The 20,732-nt window shown below is 28.2% G+C and overlaps 2 protein-coding genes across 3 annotated transcripts; one reads left to right on the top strand and one right to left on the bottom strand.

Annotated features, from left to right (window-relative positions):
- Positions 1–347: 347 nt before the first annotated feature.
- Positions 348–7,402, top strand: LOC114942393 (uncharacterized). 2 transcript variants are annotated; one of them, XM_029317738.2, is made up of 7 exons: positions 348–772; positions 1,266–1,429; positions 1,496–1,631; positions 2,268–3,126; positions 3,445–3,770; positions 4,139–4,543; positions 5,151–7,402. In XM_029317738.2, exons 1-7 carry the CDS (start codon positions 681–683, stop codon positions 5,227–5,229), a joined length of 2,061 nt encoding a protein of 686 aa, XP_029173571.1. In that variant the 5' UTR covers positions 348–680; the 3' UTR covers positions 5,230–7,402. The 2 variants fall into 2 exon arrangements, with proteins under 2 accessions (XP_029173571.1, XP_029173569.1); XM_029317736.2 differs by having other exon boundaries at positions 1,266–1,631.
- Positions 4,364–18,266, bottom strand: LOC114942446 (uncharacterized). The gene is made up of 2 exons (XM_085480716.1): positions 17,748–18,266; positions 4,364–10,324 (listed from the first exon to the last, which is right to left on the bottom strand). The coding sequence occupies exon 2, from the start codon at positions 10,247–10,249 to the stop codon at positions 8,243–8,245; it is 2,007 nt and encodes a 668-aa protein (XP_085336842.1). The 5' UTR covers positions 10,250–10,324; positions 17,748–18,266; the 3' UTR covers positions 4,364–8,242.
- Positions 18,267–20,732: the final 2,466 nt, after the last annotated feature.

The following is a 20,732-nucleotide window of genomic DNA, read 5'->3' as shown; positions in this document are numbered from 1 at the left end:
CTCCTTTGATTATACGTGTAAAATAAAAAGATTTTAGCCTGAACTCGCATCAAAGGCAAAGTTTTTTGGTAAAGTCAAAGGATTTTATTAGCCTGGACTCGAACCAGGGGCAAAGTGTGTCGGTAAGAGGCAAAAATGACGGTCTCCTCTTTAGACAGGCCTTTGGCGATCTGTCTATTAATCTGTGGTTCTGGTACGTTGTAGCAGAGAGAAGAAAACATTCCATTTTCAGAAGAAAAATTGACAACTTTGATTGGTCGTTTAAATTACTTATTGTGGACCAGGCCTTATATTGACAGATAAGATAAGACAAATATTTTTAAATTCAAGAAATATTTAAGGTTATATATTAATGTTTTCCTATTTATATAAAATTTGCGTTATTAATTGTGAAAAGAAACCTATCGTCTCATGACGAATAGTCATCAAAGTAAAACTACACAAAAAGTAAAATGATTTTACACACACATGAATGTGTATCACTGCACAAATCAAATCGTTGAGCAGTTTGAAGTTTCAAGCATTCGTAAACTCGCATTCGATACCTTTTTATATTAAAATGGATGATAAATGAAAAGCAATTTTTATGATATTTGACATGAATATATATTATGCACGTAATATATTTATAGAAAAATTATTTGTAGAAAAATTATCATAAAAACTTGAAATTCTATATAATGTTACAAGATTACGAGTTTTTTGTTCGCTTATGCGAAAAACGTGGGATTTTCTCATTTCCTGAAATCTCAAATGCGATCAAAGTTAGCAGGTATATATATGTATATATATATATATATATGTCTATACTTATACCTACATTTTGTTTTCGCATGCGACGTTAACGTAATTAATTTAATCAATGAAATGGAGCGATTATTATTTACTTTTTCTCAAGAATATAAAATCTAATAAAAAAATGTTATGTTTTATTATAGTTATATGTACAAAATGCGCTTGATAATATTTATTTAAAATGTTTTCCTTTCTCTCTTCAGTAATAAAAATATAAATATTTCAATTAAAATTTATTATTTGGAAAAACTTGTTTCTCACATATATTATTTTGGAATTTAATTTTAAATGTATTATACTAAAGCGTCAAGTATTTTATTATATTTTACCAAAGTTGGGAATTGTAATTACTAGAAATTTTTGAGTATAAGATATATATTATATGATCAAACTTATGTATTATCTTACTTACATATTTGAAAAAAAAATTTGCTTTAAATTTAGACACAACTGTAATTCATTTTCCACAGTATCACCGGGGAGTTACAATTGTCTTGTCTATCAATAATAATACCAGTTTGCAAGATTATAGCACAAACATTAATATCCAGCTCTACAATCAAAACGCTTGATATAAGCGACTGTGTGTTGCTACCCAAGGGTCTTGATAGTATCCTCAAGGCATTCTGCGAAGGTACTGCTGTGACAATTCTAAAATTGAAGGGCAATAATGTGAATGGATCCTCCGTTGCCCAATTAGGACGGGTCCTTGCATACAACAACACGCTTAAACAATTACATATCGAATGGAATAGTGTAGGATCGCACATAGATTCATTTGCTGCTTTCTGCGATGGCTTAACTAGAAATCACAACATTGAACAACTTGATCTCAGGTAACATGAAAATATATTCGTTTTAGTTTTGCTTTCTTTTATTTTTTGCATTTGAAATTGCAGGTTTATACATAATATTTGGTTTATTCAAAAGGCAAAAACAAGATATACAAATAAAGTGGAACTGAAATAAAGAAATCTATTATGTGGATCAAAGATGTATGTAAATTTATGTGGCATTTATATAAATTTCACTCATGTATCTTTTACTATTTATATCAGATGTCAAGTTTTTATATTTTTTAAATATTTATTCTCGAATTCGCATTAGAAAAATTATATTTGATTTAAAATATCTCTTGACATCATTAGTTGACAAAAAGTACATTACATTAGTAAAAGTACATTAATAATGATAAATTGTACAGAATTTATTTGTGTGACAGCTCCAAAATTTGTTCTTAATTATCTAACAATATCTATTGTTAAATTGTACATCTTTCTCTTTCTTTCTATTTATTTAAAACAAATCACTTATATAAGAAATATACAAGCATAGCAAAGAAAAATTGCTTGAATAAAATTAATTTTTATAAAGATACTAAATTAAGAGTCAATAATATGGTATATACATAGTTTGTAATTGAGATCAATCGAGTAAGGAATGAAAAGAGCTAATCAATGATGTTGATGCAGGTACAATCAAATATCACCGCATTGTGCTGAGCATCTATGTAAAATGATATATCGGAACAAGGTTTTAAAAAGTATTGACTTGTCCTGGAATACATTGGGTTTGCAAGGCGGGCGGCTGCTATTAAAAGCGGTATGTGAGAACAAGATTATGACCAATCTTTTTCTGCATGGAAATTGCATACCTGAAGACATTATACTCGCAATTGAAAAACAGCTACAAGAAAATCGTCATAGATATTTCAAAGTTGCTTTATCTGTCGACGCAAAATTCACGAAATTTTGGACATTAATGGAAAACGGTTTTACAATGTCAACAACTACTAGCGATCTTGAAGCTACTTGTTCGAAGCAAAAGCATTTAACACCGCGTCGAAAAGAAAAAACCAAGACTGAGATTCTTCAAGCATCTACAGATGTAGAGATTAACAATCGAATTAATCCTTCAGAAATAAACTCGGTAATAAATACGGAATTGAAAGGCAACAACGAAAGTTCAAACGCACGTGTAAATATTTCCTTAAGGGATCAAGATAATAATAGGACAACCGAGACAGATGCCAAGATTGTCGATCTCGGTAAAAAGTTACAGGAACGTACCACAGTAATAGATCTGCTGACTGGTGAGCTCACGACGAAAATCGCAGAGATGGATGATATGCGGACACAGCTATGCTTGCTACAGACTGAGATTAATCAATTGCAGGAGGAGAAGGAGAAATTTGATTCGGATAAAGCAAGGGAAATTGCCGAATTGCAGAAGAGTCTTCATGAAGCAGAAAAAAACTGGCAGAAGAGTTACAAGGATTTGAAAAATGATTACAATGAATGTTCGCAAAAGAAAAAAGAGGCAGATTCTAAGGTAAAATTTAAAAAACTTATAATTTCTTAAAAATGTTTTTTGTTTGTCAGTTTTGAGAGAAAAATTGCTGTAGAAATATTTCAATTAAAATATATAATTAAAATTTCTTTTATCGATACGATCCTTTCATCCAAAAAAATAAAAATCTTTAAATTTCGGAAACAATTCAATCTATGTAAAACGCAGTAATATAAACCATACAAGATATCCTTGTATGTAATTTGCGTTATATACATAAACAATTTTTGCATATTTAATATACTTATAGTTTACAATATTAAATTGTTAAATTGGATAACTCTAATTTACATCTAACAGATTCGACAATATGAAAAAGAAATTCACAAAAGTCTATTGGAGATTGGCTTACGAAGGGACAAACTCGTGTCTACTACACGAGCGTACGAAGATTTGCTATCGAAGAAAAAGATTGAGATGCATCGTCTGAAAAGAGAATTCAAAGAGCGTGATAATAAGCACAAAGTTGAACTCAACATTCTAAAGAATACGCTAAAAGAGATCACACAAGCTTTTAAAGTTTGCCAGATTAAATTACATAAAAGCAGAAACGAGTCGCACGATTTATACGAAAAACAAGATCTTCTAAAGATAAAATTAAACGACGCGGAACACAAAATGCTAAGGTTGTTCAATATCTAATTTTTATTTCGTTTTATATCTTTTAAACTTAATATAAATGTAAAAAGTTTTTAAATTAGAAAACTCATTAGTATATAAAAAGTATTATAATTGACACACTCGCTTACCAATCATACCGAAATCCACCGAGTCTATATCAGTTTATTTGTAATTTTTTATACATTCAAAATATAGAGTTACTAAAATTATTTTACATGGTCGCGGTATGCGATATATAAAATATATACTTTGCAAGATTTTTCACAATATTTTTCAAGTAAACAGCACTAAGATGCGTTGATGTAACGCGCAGTAAACAAAGAATGCAAGTTCTATTTCTCCTACAATTTTTATTTTAAATACTCTTTTACAGGTATACAAGATTAGAAGAAAATTATCAGAAAATAGAAGAGGAGAAGAACACATTGGAAGAGAAATTGACCGATTCTCAAAGAACTGTGTCCCTCTTACAGCGACAAGTAACAAGTTTTCAGAGCGAGTTAATCGAGCCTCAAAAACATTACAAATTGCTCAAGGATGAACTTGATCAGGAGAAACGGATAAGTGAAAAGTTAAAACAAGAACTTTTTGAGGAAAGAGCAAAATTAAAAGATCAAAATCTTCAAATGGAAAAAATGAATCAACAGATCACTGAACTCAATATACGACTGAACAAAGTTCAAATAATTCACAGTGAACTGCTTTGTGATCGCGATAGAGAAAGAAAACAACTTCAAGACATTATTTCTAGCAAGGAACATAATCTCACGGAATTACGGTAAATCTGCTAATTTAACATTAATTTTAGTGAATAAAAGTAAAACATATTTATGAGACAAGATCTATGCACTCGTGTATAATAAAATTTTTATGTTTCTTTTAATGAATATCAATGATTCAGTTTATGACAGATTTGCTTTCATAACAGTTTAGAGATTTCTTACGTTCTTTAATATTCTTGTGCAGTTAATCTTTCTTTCCTATATGCGTGCGCGCGATATTTCTATGTATTGTGTAGATGTTTACGTAAACACACAATTAAAAGAAGTATTTAAGATTCAATCTTTTTTCTCATTTTTATCCTTTTAATCTTTTATCTGATTGTATATAAATTGTAATCACACATGAGATGAATCAATAGTGAGATACTTACTGTGTGATATAACAAAAATCCATGTAAGCCATTATTAGAAAATAATTTAAAAATTTATTTAGTACACAATGTAAAAAAAAAAAAAAATTCTTGATAAATTCAATTTTTGGAGAATAATATACCTTTCAGTTTTCAAAATATCCTTAAAAAATAATTTTTCTCTCAATAGAAAAAAGTTAAGTAAACTTTTATATTATATATATTTATATTTTATATCGTGTCATTTTTTCAGAAACGGGGAAATTGAGAGAGCTGGACAACTCTATGCAGCTTTTAATAAATATCTGAGTTCGATAGGCCCAATTTTGTAATTGTTCCAAAGCATCAACATTATTATTTATTCGTATATAAAGGGACGCATGATATATATCTATATATAAATAATATAAATAAGTCGCAACATAGACACATGAATAATAAATTGTACATTATGGCAGTTTTTGGTTCAAGCAGTATACCGATACATCTGATAATTGTAGTTGCATACCAATTTGAAAAACGAAAAAGTTTTTGAATTTATTCATAGCATAGACATAGTAAATATAGTGATATCAATATTGTGTATATCAAACGTGGCAAAATCAGAAAAAGGAAGAAAGCTTCGGAAAATTTAGCTTTCTGCTCAAATGTTAGATTAGAGAGGATTATATTTGCGCGATAGAGGAGGAGGAAGTCTATGTTTATTTTTTATTTATTTGAATTGAAAAGAAAAATTGATAGATTTCTGAAATATTGTATTCTCTTTCCAATTTTGACGTACGAATTTTGCTTATGATTAAAATAGCATAGACACGTGAAAAATAAGTTTTATCATAACCGTAAAGCCGAAGGTAATCGCCTTTTTTATGTACAATAGGATATAGCGCAGTTTATATTTACTATGTTTATGAAAATTAGATAAAATTTTGATTTTAAAATGGAAAGAAGGACGTCCGTACGCGTAAAAATTCTTGAAATCTATTAGCTATATTAAATAATATGTACATTAATTTATTTGCATTTTAGCTATGTAATTATCTTATTAACCTAGTAACAACTACATATAGATTTCGTAATTTTATTGTTTGTCTATTGTATTCACAATCTGACTGTGCCTATAACTTTAACATATACACGTTCACGTACACGCGCGCAATTTTTATATCGCCTCGTAATTAAGTATTATAAACATTACACTTTTTCGCAAAGTTGTTTGTGTATTTCTAATATAGAAACACATTTGGCTCAAAATAATTGTCTAAAAGATATATATATACACACATATTAAAAGGTGCAATAATTCTCATATAATGCATGTGTATATATTACTCTATATTAATTTATATTTGCAAGTGGCACATTCAAATGTTTTTTCTGTTCTTTTTTAAATTTATTTTTATATCTATTATAACTCACATTATTTCTAATTATGTTAAGAGAGTGTATAATTCTTGAAAAATATATCTATCTTATATATAAAATTTATCTATGTGTAAATCGACTAATTGTAAGCTGCGAATGTGCGAGGTGCACATACATGTAGTAACTTTGTACCTGAATTTCGTATACATCTGTTTTTTTGATACTAGGATTTTGGGATTTTGCGTCGCGTCAGTAAGATTCGTTGATTGTTTATTACCGTAGAAAAACCTTTGGTTTGTAAAATATCAATATTTCTTTCATTATTATAAATTATGTTAAAAAAATATGAAGTAATTTAAATAGAATAATAGCTGACAATGAGCGAAATTATAGTAAAAACTAGATTTTTCTGTAGCTTTAATAATTTCCATATGTATAAATAAATTTTCTATAATTATATACACACAATTTCTAAATTTTATACAGAAAATTAATAAAATATTTTATTATTATTTAACACACACACATAACGTGTCTAAATTAGAAAAATATAATTTAAAGCTCAATCGACGACGTAATTTAAAAATAAAAAAAAATTAATTTTTCTTTGGTTGTTATGCTATTTTTACGATATAATACTTAATTAAATCAATTGTTATATATATATATATATATATATATATATATATATATATATGTATAGTGTGTACAAATGTGATAATTTATTAATAACATAAATTATTGCTTACTATATGCCAACAGAAATTTTGTACAGATAAATATACGCAATCACCCTTTCGATTTCTTTCTACATGATATATTAATTAAATATCTTGCAGCATCTTAATAATATGACTTTATTAGTGCTGTAATTATTATCGAAATCTTTTAGTTTTATATAGATGTATGTTATATAGATGTATATGAGGTTAATTATAGAAATAGGGTATGTAAATGGTACCCTTATAGATTTCGAACAATAAATTTTTGCAAGAATCGGTCAACGATCTTGGCTTGGCAGCAGAAACATATATTGTTATGTACTATATTATTTAATATATATATACATGTAAGATATGTGTGTAAGAACGAGAGAACTAAGTTTCGCACGCTCATTTAATATACAAATATATTATAATATTATTTTGCTGCAAAAAAAGCATTTTATATGTGTAAGTTTGCTGATTATTGCCTTTGAATTCTTCGAGGCCTGTGAGCATTATATTTTCTGTGCTCATTGAAAATATATTTAATCTTTTTCTTTCTATTTATTATGCTTATATATACATATAGATGCATGTATACTTTATTTGTTATATATATAATATCTATTTCGAATATATATGTATATGTATATATAATAATAATAATAAGAATAATAATAATAATAAAGAAATAAACACTGAAAAAATGGTTAAAAATTTTATGGATAAATCTATCTATATGCATTTAATTTATTCCTTTTTTTTCTTTTTAAAACTCATTTTAAATTTATCTTTACTTCAAGTTGAATACAATACAATACAATAAAGATAGGAGAAAGTTTTGGAATAATAGAGGAAGAGTGTGCTCTTAATTTTGATCATCATACAAATAGATAACAAAAAAGTGAACTCATACTTTATTTTTATAGTTTATCACAAAGAAAACGTTTTCTTTGTGATAAAGTATACATATAATGTCTCTCAAGGAATAAAAAATACTAGCGAAGTTTAAAAATTAGACATTGAACTTATTACGTATAAGTAATAAGAACATGAGTATAATTATTGTATAACAAATTGAATATTCATTCACATTTGTACAAACCGCAATTTCTTTTTGCTATCGCATAATTTTTGTGATTAATATATAATCAAGGTATTGTAGATCATTCATCGAAAAACAACTACTGTTGTAGAGGCGTAGAAAAATAAATTTTTATTTATAGATATCGGAAGAGAAAAGTAAGCGCATTGATCTTGTGTAAATATGATTGCACTTTTAAAGGGTGTACGAATATTCCGCGAGATAGTTTCTGATCAAGAGTGGCAGATGTTCGGTGGGCAGTTTGTTTCTATTTACAACGAGTCTGGCTAAATGTGACAACGATTTGACTTCTTTCATCAAAGGTTTGGTCAAATAGATTTGGCTGTAAAGTTGCCCGCTATAATCAACCCACACTTCTCTGCGATCCATCCTTTTCGAATATTCGACGTAGTGCTCCAACATTGTAATAGGACAGTCGAAAGTCGGAATCGCCAATGCAAGTCCTGGTTCAGCGTCGAATTGAAAATGTTGAAGGAAATAGCAAACCCTGACGGAAGTAGGTCCTCTAGCCGTCTGCACGGATATCGCGAAGATGTATCTACTGTCCGAGCTATCTCTCATTAGCCACCGTCCTACGGACATATCTTTTAAAAGATTTTCACTTTGCTTCCAACTAATGTTCTCATGGTACCATCCGCAAGTCTGCAGCAGTCTTTTCATCTCGCATAATCTTATGTCTTTGCTCAACAATTTTGTATCTAGACTCCAGGGACTAGACATCACCCAAGGATGGGGCACCGAAATAGTTTCATCTTTCTGCTCGTTGTTGTTACAACCGTTATTTCCAGTGGCGAAAATTCGATTCTCCGTTGCATAATATAAATTGTCCGATTGCACGGTAGCAATGGTTTCGTTGAAATTATTCGAGAGTTCCACTATCTCGGGCTCGGCGAATTGAGCATTGAAGCAATGGGCTGTCTGAAAAATGGCGGGTTCGCGAATGATTGGCGGAACATTTATGAAACTGCTGCTATCACTGTCGGTGTAACTGTGAGATACTAAAAGATCAGTGACATAGCATTTCGCTGTCATGGACGCTGATGAATGGACAGCGGCCTCTTTTTCCTTTTTCTCTTCCTTGTCCTTTTTCTGTTTCTCCTGCTTTTTCGTCTCCTTAGAATTAATTTTTTCATCATTACGCTCTTGCTTATTCTTAGCGCGTAGTTTCGTTGCCGCGATCTGGCTGGACGGAATTGCTGTTTTCGCCGTAATGTTTATTCGGCACTCACGTAAGTTTACGGGTAGTTGCGAATTGGCGTTCACTCGAATCTGTATGCTATTACCAATGGGCTTAAACAGTAACGAGTCGTCGAATGCATCGGACAATCGTTTGTGACATTGGCAAAGGTTTTGTTGAATTGTACCGTAGCATTTGCAGCAATCGTTTGTTCCGATCGATATCTTCCGCTGCCTCGATCCTGTATCTATTATTTCGCTATTTCCTCTCATGGTCCTGGATGAAGACAATATTTTTCTGCTTCTTCCAGGCAATTCTAAACAACTGCTTGGTGGCGTGACAAATGTTTGATGAGCAAAGTTTTCCATGTATTTAAACATCGCTAACCGCTCGTCCTCGATAGGCAAACGTTTCTTCTCCACGAGACAACCACCACCGGTGAATTTTCGCTGTATTTCGATGGGTGGGGCTTGCACTAGAATTCCGGCTTCCGTGCTCTGGATTAAACAACCACCAGAGTATATATTGGGTGATGTAGTAAATGTGATGCCGTCATCAGTGGGCTTGCATGTGGTCGTGGCATGTTTTTCCGAAGATGTCATTCCGTAGCTAACATTTTTCATCGTCATAAACAAAGAATCTTGATTATTCGATTGATCGATCGGTAATTTTAAGAATGGATTCTGTTCCGCCGACATCTGAGCATCACAAGAGAGTTTCATTATCTCAGAGTCAACAAGTTGAATATTGGAACAGCAATGGGCTGACTGGAAGACGGTAGGCTCATGGACGATTGTCGACAGGTTTATAAAGTTGCTGTCACCGTTGGTATAACTGTGCGACACTAGAAGATCAGCGACGTAACAGGTCTCTTTCTCCTTTTCACCTTCCTTTTTCTTTTGTTTTTCTTGCTTCTCCGTTTCTTTCAAGTTAGTTTCTGCTTTGTTCCGCTCCTGGCAATATTCCGATGCTGGAAAGCGGTGGCGGCAATTCGGACACATCATTGTCGACGTTGGCGATCTTCGTACACTCGCGACCGGAACATTGCAATCGATATAATACAGTTACAGCGTTCTAATCTGAAATAACAAAGCAAATAATATATTAATAAACAATAATTTATTGTGTATTATATTTATCAATGAGGAGCAATTATTAAATTGTTCATTTGTGTACATTACTTGAAAATGAAACTTGTAAATTTTTAGGCAAATATTTAAAAGATCTTTGGTAAAAAGATCTGTATTATGACTATGCACATCCTTAATAAGATTTCTTATATTTATTTAAGTTTATTTCGCAAGACGTGACTGCATAAATACAGTATGTCATAAAAGATGATCATATTTATGCATATTTATGTGCGCACGTGTTTACCTCTTGTGTGCGTGTAATGAAAAATGTGAGTAGTCTTAATTTTGATATCCCTTTACGCATATATTTAATATTAATGTCGCGTTCTTGTCAAACTAACAATAAGTAGATTACATGACAATGCTTTGTGTGCTACTGTAGCAAGTATTCGAGCAAGTGCAAGACGATTGAATAGTTCGTATACTGTGGAGAGTCGGTTTCATTTTTCTTTTGTTAGAATTTTCCGCTCTTATTTTAATTTAAAGATTTCCGGACAGTTTAGCGCTAAAATATAGATAGAAATTATAATGTTTGTTATTGATTATTCCTGCTTCATTCTCTTCCATTTATGATAATAGATTACAAGTAGGTTACAATGAGAGAATTTGTATTCTGTACTAAAAAGTCAATAATTTGTTTCGTCATACAAGAGAGTTTCAAAGTCATTTCATTCTTGATAACGATATAATGCGCATGCGAGACACACACACACACACATGCACACACACGATTAATCGTTATCTCGTGATGAGATTGTACGTGTGATTGCATCGATACTAAGAAATAATTGTAAAGTATACATATATGTAAATATGGCAGACGCGTCATCATTCACGATGATATCGAACGATAATAAAGATTCGTACTTATAAGAAAAGTTTGTGCAACCAATTAATTAAGAAGAAATTAATCTTGCTGTATAAAATTTACACCGTTGAATATTATATAATGTAATTTACTTGAGCTATGAAAAGATATTAATCGCGAGATACTTTTGTACATTTCTGATAATAGAGTTCTAATAGATTTTACTTTGTGATGGATAGATATGGTAGATAAAATTACGCAAGCGAAGATTATAACGTTACATAACAATAAGCAACTCAAAGACGAATACAGATGACGCTTATATTTAAGAGAACTACAAATGCGATGTCATTCTTCTATTAAGATTATCAGTCTATATAATAAATAACGGTAAACGATACTCAGAAATCATAAAATTCGAGGTAACGCAAAGTAGCGTGTGTGTCGATGCTTCTGAAGAATATGACAGCAGACAAAGTATATCGTTCTTTCTGCTCCTGATAATATATTATCGGCCAGGGCCATAATATAGCTTTCAAGATTAAGTTTAAAAATTCTTGAGAACGTGTGTTTTGAGCTCATAAAAAGTGGAAGGAATAATTCTCCGTTAGTTGAAATGAATTGATATTTATTGTTAATTGAGATTAAAATTTTGCGATATATATTTCTTTAAAATACATATATCCCCAACAAATAAAGAGTGGATATATATATATATATATATATATATATATAACAAAACACAACTTTTTTACAATTTCTACGTGACGAAAGAATAGCAAGAGAATAAGAATAAACAGTATCAAAATAGCGAAAGTCATATCGAGAAAAGATATATATACTTTCCATCCTAATAATAAGATCAGTCACGATAATAAACATTCTTTCCCTCATAATTATCGATCTTTACCAAGAAATTAAAAGGATGATAAACTGCAACACGAGTTCTTCGTAATCGCCATTTATAGGATGACAATTGCGATTCCATTGTGACCCTACTATATTTGTATGACTACAAAAAAAAAAAGAAAAAAATTAACAAGAATTTGCTCAAAAACGAATCAACCATTCAAAAAATTAACATAGGTAGCGCAACAAATAATTATTTATGTAACACATAACGTTGTTACGTACTTCGTAATGCCATTTTTTAGTAAAATCAGTATACGTGTCTCGTGTTGAAAAAAAAGACAAGCATGAAAATAAGTACAATTGGATTTATTAGTAGTTTATTGCGTCTTTATTGGTAAGAATATTTTATGTTTGAGTTGAAATGATCAAACAGGTATTTTACGGTTTATCATAATATTGAACCGTTTTTTTTTTAAATGTAGGGAATGAATTGATAGATAATCTGTATAATAGTATGTGTATATATTATAAATTATTTCTCTCTCTCTCTCTCTCTCTCTCTCTCTATATATATATATATATATATATATAAATTATAAAATTATATTTCTTATAAAATTATATGAATTAAATATTTGTTTACTAATATATTCGTGATTTACACATTTGTACACTTGGGATGGATCCGATAAAAAATGCCAGTAAGAGGCGTGAAATTCACATGTATCTGCAGACAGTTTTATTGACCGAGTCGTGCGCATTTGCATTATTAGTCTAAATTCTATTCTGCTTTGACCTAGATTTCTAGGTAGCGAGTGCGTACATTGCGAGTATAAACGTGCACGCATTCGCATGTAAATATACGCATACTATTTTATGCATCTTGACAATTGTATCTAAGAATGTGATATAATGCGTTATAATACGCGGAATTTTATCATGATTTGACCTACATACATATGTACAATATCACGTATGTGCATGCATATATAGTGTGCAGAAAAACTAAGCATAAAAGAATATATAAGGGCAATATTGTGTTCAATATTGAGCTTGCATCGTGATTTGCATCAAAAATTGAAAGTCGAAATTAGATGAGAAACAATGACTGACAATGAAATAAACGATTAAGAATTAAATATTCAGTTTTTGCTTATTTTAAATCGCAATACAATTTCTCTTTAACGTGTATTGTAAAAAGAGTCTAAAAAATCTTTTATACACAAATATTCAAGATACATATATATGTATTAGAGATTCACTCTACAAAGTCAATTTAAATGTGAAACATCTATTTTAATATGTGGGAAAGGAATTCTGTTGTGGAATTCTCAGGTGATCGTGATTTATTTAATTTACTATAAGCTCACTTGAAAAGGACCGAAATCAATGGTCGTAACGTCGTGATCTACTTTTTTGTAACCATAGCTAGTTTGGTCGTGTATTAATGAAAATAAATAATTCTGTATTTATTATTTTATCTTTAAAATATCTTGCATATAATAAATTTACACGAAAAAATGGATATTCTTTAATTCTTATTTAAGCCAATTTCTATTATCTTTTTATAGTTTTTTTATAATTTTTTACAATTCTTTTAGTCTTAAATAAAATTATAAAAATATTTTATTTTTTTATAAATAATAACTTGTTTGTAGTAACTGCTGTTAAAAGTAAATTGAAAAAAATTGCCGTAATGCGCCCTTATTAAAGAAAAGTTGTATCACTTTTTAATATTGCAACGTGTAGCGTTTTTATTAAAAATATTCTATCTATTGTATTATTACATTCCTGTTAGTTCTGTCTCGTTCTCGTATATGAATTCCATGTGTCATTGATTTCAAAGTATTCGTGGAGTCGTTCAAAGTCGTACTTCCACGAAGTGGGGACTCGGGACCTCGAATGGTCGAGTGTCGTAATACCAGAAGGCCAAGCATCCATCTAGAGACCTCTTTCTTTTCGGTTCTCTTTTCATGACGCATGTATACGTTCACGCGCACACGTTATTTCATTTTATTTTTTCACGGCTATTATTGTCCTCAAAACACGTCTTCGAAGGTTAAATAGCGAGCACGTGGTCGAGTAAGATGGAAGTTTTCGTGAAGATAGAACATTTGTTTGAGTGAAAAAATATGATCAAATATATTCTTATCCGATATACAACTATAAAAGATTTCATGTATATGCGCGCGTTGTGTGTGTGTAGCGAGAGCAAGAGCGAGAGCGAGAAAGAGAGAGTGAAAGTGAGAGAGATTTTATTATTAATTTTAATATATAAAAGGCATAAATTGGCTAAAAAATATATAAACAAATGACGTAAATATAATTATATGTATTATGTTCCATAATGTGTGGTGGCTGTGAATATTAACTTTATCTTTTTAAAATATATTGTATTTAAATTGAAAATCTGGAATAAATAAACAATATATTATATAAAATGTTTTAAAACATTTGCGAGAGATAAAAATAAGATAAAAATCCAATAATAAATTTGAGATAAACTTTAGCACTTTATATTTATTATTTTATATACATATATAAATATATATATACATATACATATATACGCATATATACGTATATATATATATATGCATTATGATATATATATATATATATATATATATATTTTATAAAAAGATACACTGTGTTTTTTGATATTATGAATTTACGGAATTAACATACACTATCTGAATCTCGCAGAATAGTACATTTTTAAATAAAATTATTTATTTTGCATTTAAATAAAAAAATGTAAAAAACTATATCTATCTGATAAATCAAATATTGCAAGAAAAAGAAAAGAATATTATAAACATTATTGTATAAAATTTGTTTAAATTGACGTATTTATCATATCATAAATGCACGAAGCTTTTGAAATTTGTGATATTGTTTAACAATAACAGAAGCAACAAAGACGCCCGTGATTTTGCAGTAAAGATAATTTGAGAATTAAGTATCGTAGATTATCTACTGTTATATTGCACCAAATTTTAAATTGTCCGATATAGAAATAGATTAAATATCATTTTTTTTAATATTTACATTTTTGTAAAAATTGGCAAATAAATTAATTAAAAAAGTTTTTAGATTAGAACTAATATATAATAATAAAAATATATAATATATAATTTATATAAAAATACAAATAGGTAAATATATAATAATTTTGCCAATAAATTCTTATCTGTAATTATACGATTTCGCGATTCTCGATTATTATATATGCAATTCTCGATTAATAAACTGGTCTGGTTATATCAGGAACAACACGGCGGAAAGACGTGGGACATACTTCGCAAGGAATTCCGCGAAGCAATCTTTTAACCGCATTATGTAGATTTTTCGAGATAAACGCCACGAACAGAACGTAACTTCGAAGAATTCGCCGACGCAACATATTTAATCACATTTGCGCATATATTATAATGCACAAATGATTTAGTTTATGAAAATGATAATAAAATTATAAATTTAATTAAAAATATAATTATAAATATTGCCAAATAAAACTGCTTGAAACTGATTGATGCTTTACTTATTAAAAGAGAGTATACTTATTAAAAGAGAGTGTATTTTTTAAAGAAATATTAATCTGTGTATTTAGAAAAATGCATGATAAAAAATTTCTATTTTGCAAAATGATATTTTGTGTGTATATTAAATTCTTTGTTGAAGAATTTTTTTAAAACTAAGATATGTATAGTGTAATAAAGAAATATTAATTTGTTTTCGAAAAAAACGCAATAAATAGCTCGTATATAATATAATTATTGGGAAGTTGATAAAATTGTATATGAAAAAATAAATTAAAATAAAAAAAAATAAACTAAAGTATTATATATATATATAGATATAATTTTGTTAGCTGAAACGTTCGCATTGTCTGAATTGTAAGATTATTTTGTGCATTAAAATCCTGCAAACGGTTCTTAAAGCTTTTGAATAAATTGTTTATATAATTTTGCCTTAAAAATATATTAAAGTTACACGTATATAACTCTTCGAACTGTCAAACTATTCGCGATGGCAGCTATTTGTGAAATCAATACAACGAGAGAAACATCGATAACAGGAAAAAGCGACAACAATAAATAATTAATATTGATTCTTTCAATTATTCGATACTTTTAATATGACTTTATATATGTCTTCCTGAAATTCATAGATTCATTTTTATCGAGTATGTTCAATAATAAATACTATTTTGAATGTGTAGTACGTTTTGAATAGATTAATAACAAAATATCTTATTCAGCCGTTATATAATGGTGCAAGAGTTTTAGTTACTCTGTTAAAAAAACATTTGCTCTGCTCTGAATTTTTGAACTTGTATAGAAAAACGGTTTTTGGCGTGGCAGACAATAACGACGATCACATTGCGTAGCAATGACGTCTATTTCGTAGAATACGATTTGAAAATTTCACGCGCTCTCCTATACCATCGTACATTTACGTCACTCTATTTTCACCGACAGGTATACACTTCTTCCAAGAAGCGCCTACGTTCATTAGATACATTGCATAATGTCGATTTAATGATAATGAAATATATCGTACATGCACTAATCTCACGATATCAGTTATTGATATACAATAAAAAATCAACGACATAAAATTTAATTTATATGGAAACTGCTTTCAAAACTTGAAGAAAATAATTTTCAATAATGATAAATAAAATATAATTTTCTTTTATTATTAAAAATTTACATATAGTTTTTCCTTTTAAATCAGGCTAAACATAAAATGGGAATAGAAACTTTATTACGTTGAAAATAATATTTTATCATGTTTGTCGATAATCTTGGAAGAAAATTAATGTTCTACGGTCTTAATATTTTTCCTAATTAAGAATAAAATAATTATTGGTAGTTAAATAATTATATAAAAGTTTATGTTAATAGTGAATAAGATATTACAAGAATAAAATATAATTTTAAATAACTTTATAATTTTTATCGAAATATATATTTTATTTTAAATCAGTAATTAATCATGTGATTAAAAATATGTTTATTATGAGTGAAATTGATCTATTACTATTTTTTAATTTATAACTATATGTACGCGTAACATACATAGGTATTACATGAATGAATATTATGCGTTATTCATGATTTGTCATAAAAGAATAAGATTTATTACTATATATACTTATAAAAAATATTGTCATATAAACGTAATCAAGGGAATCAAAACTTGGTGTGTTATTTAGAGGAAGAATTGTAGTATACATTCTGTGTAATAAAAATTTTCAATGTTGCTACATATTATTATTATGAACTATATACATATTTAAATCTTATTATTTTTGTATATACATTGTATATATACAAATAATATATATATGTAAACATAAAAAAAATAATAAAGTTAGCTATTATAACAATACGATTAGATTTTAATTATTTAAAGTTTTTTTAATTTTTAGAAACGAAAGAATTTTATAATAAAAATACAATAAGGGAAGGAGAAACAAAGAGAGAATATGCATATCTATTAGAAAAAGAATATATCTGTAAAAGCAGAATTAATGTTTTTAATAAAATATAATTGTTTATATGTAAACGTGCTTATTTACTAATTTCTGCAAATATTGAAAGTTTCTAGAATAATTTAATTTGATGTAAATATCTGTTTAATAATAAAATAAAAGAATTCTCTTTATGAAATTATATTATTTAATTTTCTTTTTCTTACCAGAATATATCTCGATCGGATGTAACTCGCCTTTCAAAGTATTTTATTATTAAATGAAGTAGATAAACATATAATATTGTAATATGTTCATATATATATCACATAAATATATAGTAGACTTCTTTACTTTTAAATAGATTAGTTAAATTTACACAGTTATATTATAACACTCACTCGCGCTCATGAAACGCCAAATAATATCTGGACAGAACCTAACCTAATAAGTCTACCCCAAATCGTATTTGACATTCTAGACAAAGTACTTGGAATCAAAAAAATATGCACGATGGAATAAAATATATCGTCTGAATTAAATACATATACACACATTAGTTACAAATATTTAAATACACATTTATTTGTATCGACCTATCAAAAATTTAACGTTTATTAACTTGAGTTATTCGAACATAACTTAATACACTTGACGAAAATAGCGAAAAAGAACACAGTTATACTTTAGTCTTGTTTCAACCCGTACAACTGTCGATGATCGACTGACAGATGTTTCGCCATAGAACAAATCTAAAATTATAAAGGTGCTGCATCTCCGGCACGCGCTAGCACCACATATTAGCACATATGATGGTAAGAAAGAAAGCGACATAAAACACTCGCCCGAAAAGTGCGCCGCCAGTGGTGAATGAAATTATTGAAAGCGAACAAGGCTGGTTCATAGTACAAACAGAAATATCGGTATAGATAAGTTATTGATGCGAATATGTCGGTAAGAGTCTTACTTACATGTCGGTCATAAATGAATTATTGACACAAGAGTAAACGGTACGAAACATCGATATATCAGTCAAAGATATGTTACCAGCGCGAAAATGACAGATTTAAGACTTTCTGAAATACCGGCCATAAATAAATTGGATCCCTAATTGCGATTATTAATTTTGTCATTACTTTAAAATCACCATTTAGATATTTTAAATTGACGTTAGGTTATGATTTTTTTACAATGTTTTATAAATATTATCAAAGGGAAAGCTATTCTGTAAATATTTTTTATATTTTTAACCATACACCTACATTTTTTTTTTTTTTTTTTTTTAAACATTAAAATGCAAAATATAATAATTTTGTTATTATTTTAGGTTCCATTTTGTCACCAGATATCTTAACTTGACGTTAGGTCACGTGTTTTCTTAATATTATTTATTATCGAAAAGAAAGCTATTCTGTTAATATACTGTTATATTTTTAACGACGCTTTTTTATTTTAAAAATAATCTAAATCAGTAATTGCGATAACTAATTTTGTCGTTACTTTAAGGTCAGCATGCAAATACTTTAAATAAACATAAGATCATGATTTTTATTTCAGTATGTTTTCGTATCGAAAAGAGAACTATTCTGCTAATATCTTTTACATCCATTTTTTTTTTTTTTTTTTTTTTTTTTGAAGAGTTTGTATCGTTAATTGCAATAATAATATTATGATTACTTTAAAATCATTATTTAGATATTGTAAATCATGTTTATTCAAGACGTTTTCTTCTATATTTAAAAAAAAAATAAGTAATCTGAATTTTTTTTTTTTTTTTTTTTTTTTTTTAACTGTTATCGAATAAAAACCTATTCGTAAATATTTATAATATTATTAAAAATAATCTTTTATTGTTTAAAAACTCATTAATTTAATAAAGAGAAAACTTTTTTTTCTTTTCTTTTTAACGATAAAAATTGTTATTATAACAAAAAATATTAATTTTGTTGTAACAATTAAAAAATCAAGTTAAATAAAACCAAATCGACAATTTTAATAAAATCATTATTACGACAGAGTATCTTTAATTAAGTAAAAGTTGTAAATAACTTTTTTTTAATCTTGTTGTAATTGTTGAAAAGTATGATAAATAAAATCTTAACCGTTATGAAACGTTATGATGTTAAATGGATCAATAATAAAAAGTATAATAAATAAGGTGACAATTCTTGCTGAATGCGGTTTCAAATAGATAGATAAAAAAAAAAAAAAAAAAAAACCGAATTCCATCGATCATTTATTTACGGTAAATTTAACAATATTATGAATAAATATTTGTATAAAATATAAAATGTTAAAAACGTAACCTGATCCTAACAGTTATAAAAAGCTACAAAATAGATTAAAATGATAAAAAAAAATAATTTGAATAGCGTGACAATTATTGAATACTTCTTTACTTATGAAATTAATAAAAATTACATTAAATCCGGTCTTAAATGTTATTAATATAAAGCAAATTAAATAACATTACAAAAAAAAAAAATCTGTAATAAAATAAAAAAAAATGATGTCTATAAAAAAAAAAAAATTTATGTAATAAAAAAAAAGATGTAAAAATCTCTGAAATCACCAGATAATAAATAAAAAATGGTAGTAATTTAATCAACCAACTCAATTTTTTTTTTTTTTTTTTTTTTTTTTTTAAATTAAGTTTCTATATAGAAAGTTGTGTTTTAGCACTTGATAAAAACCAAAATCCATGGCCGAAACGTCGTGAAAATTAAATAAAGATCATTAAATAGCCAGAGTTGATTGATTAAATTACTACTATATGTAATAAAAAATGTGTTAAACTTGGTCCTAACCTAATTAATACATCTGGTCCTAACTTTGAATTATCAATACAATTAAATGCCAGGACTAATAGAAAAACAACCCTTTTTTTTTTTTTTTTTTTTTTTTTTTTTATGGCTAGAAAAAATCCCGTACTAACCATTTTTTGTCCCGTACTAACCATTTTTTGTCCCGTACTAACCATTTTTTGTCCCGTACTAACCATTTTTTGTCCCGTACTAACCATTTTTTGTCCCGTACTAACCATTTTTTGTCCCGTACTAACCATTTTTTGTCCCGTACTAACCATTTTTGTCCCGTACTAACCATTTTTGTCCCGTACTAACCATTTTTTGTCCCGTACTAACCATTTTTGTCCCGTACTAACCATTTTTTGTCCCGTACTAACCATTTTTTGTCCCGTACTAACCATTTTT

This window comes from Nylanderia fulva, unplaced genomic scaffold (genome assembly GCF_048542155.1).
Source record: "Nylanderia fulva isolate GAGA-0341 unplaced genomic scaffold, ASM4854215v1 Scaffold16, whole genome shotgun sequence".
Taxonomy (NCBI): Eukaryota; Metazoa; Arthropoda; class Insecta; order Hymenoptera; family Formicidae; genus Nylanderia; species Nylanderia fulva.
This window is presented reverse-complemented; position numbering and strand designations above follow the sequence as displayed.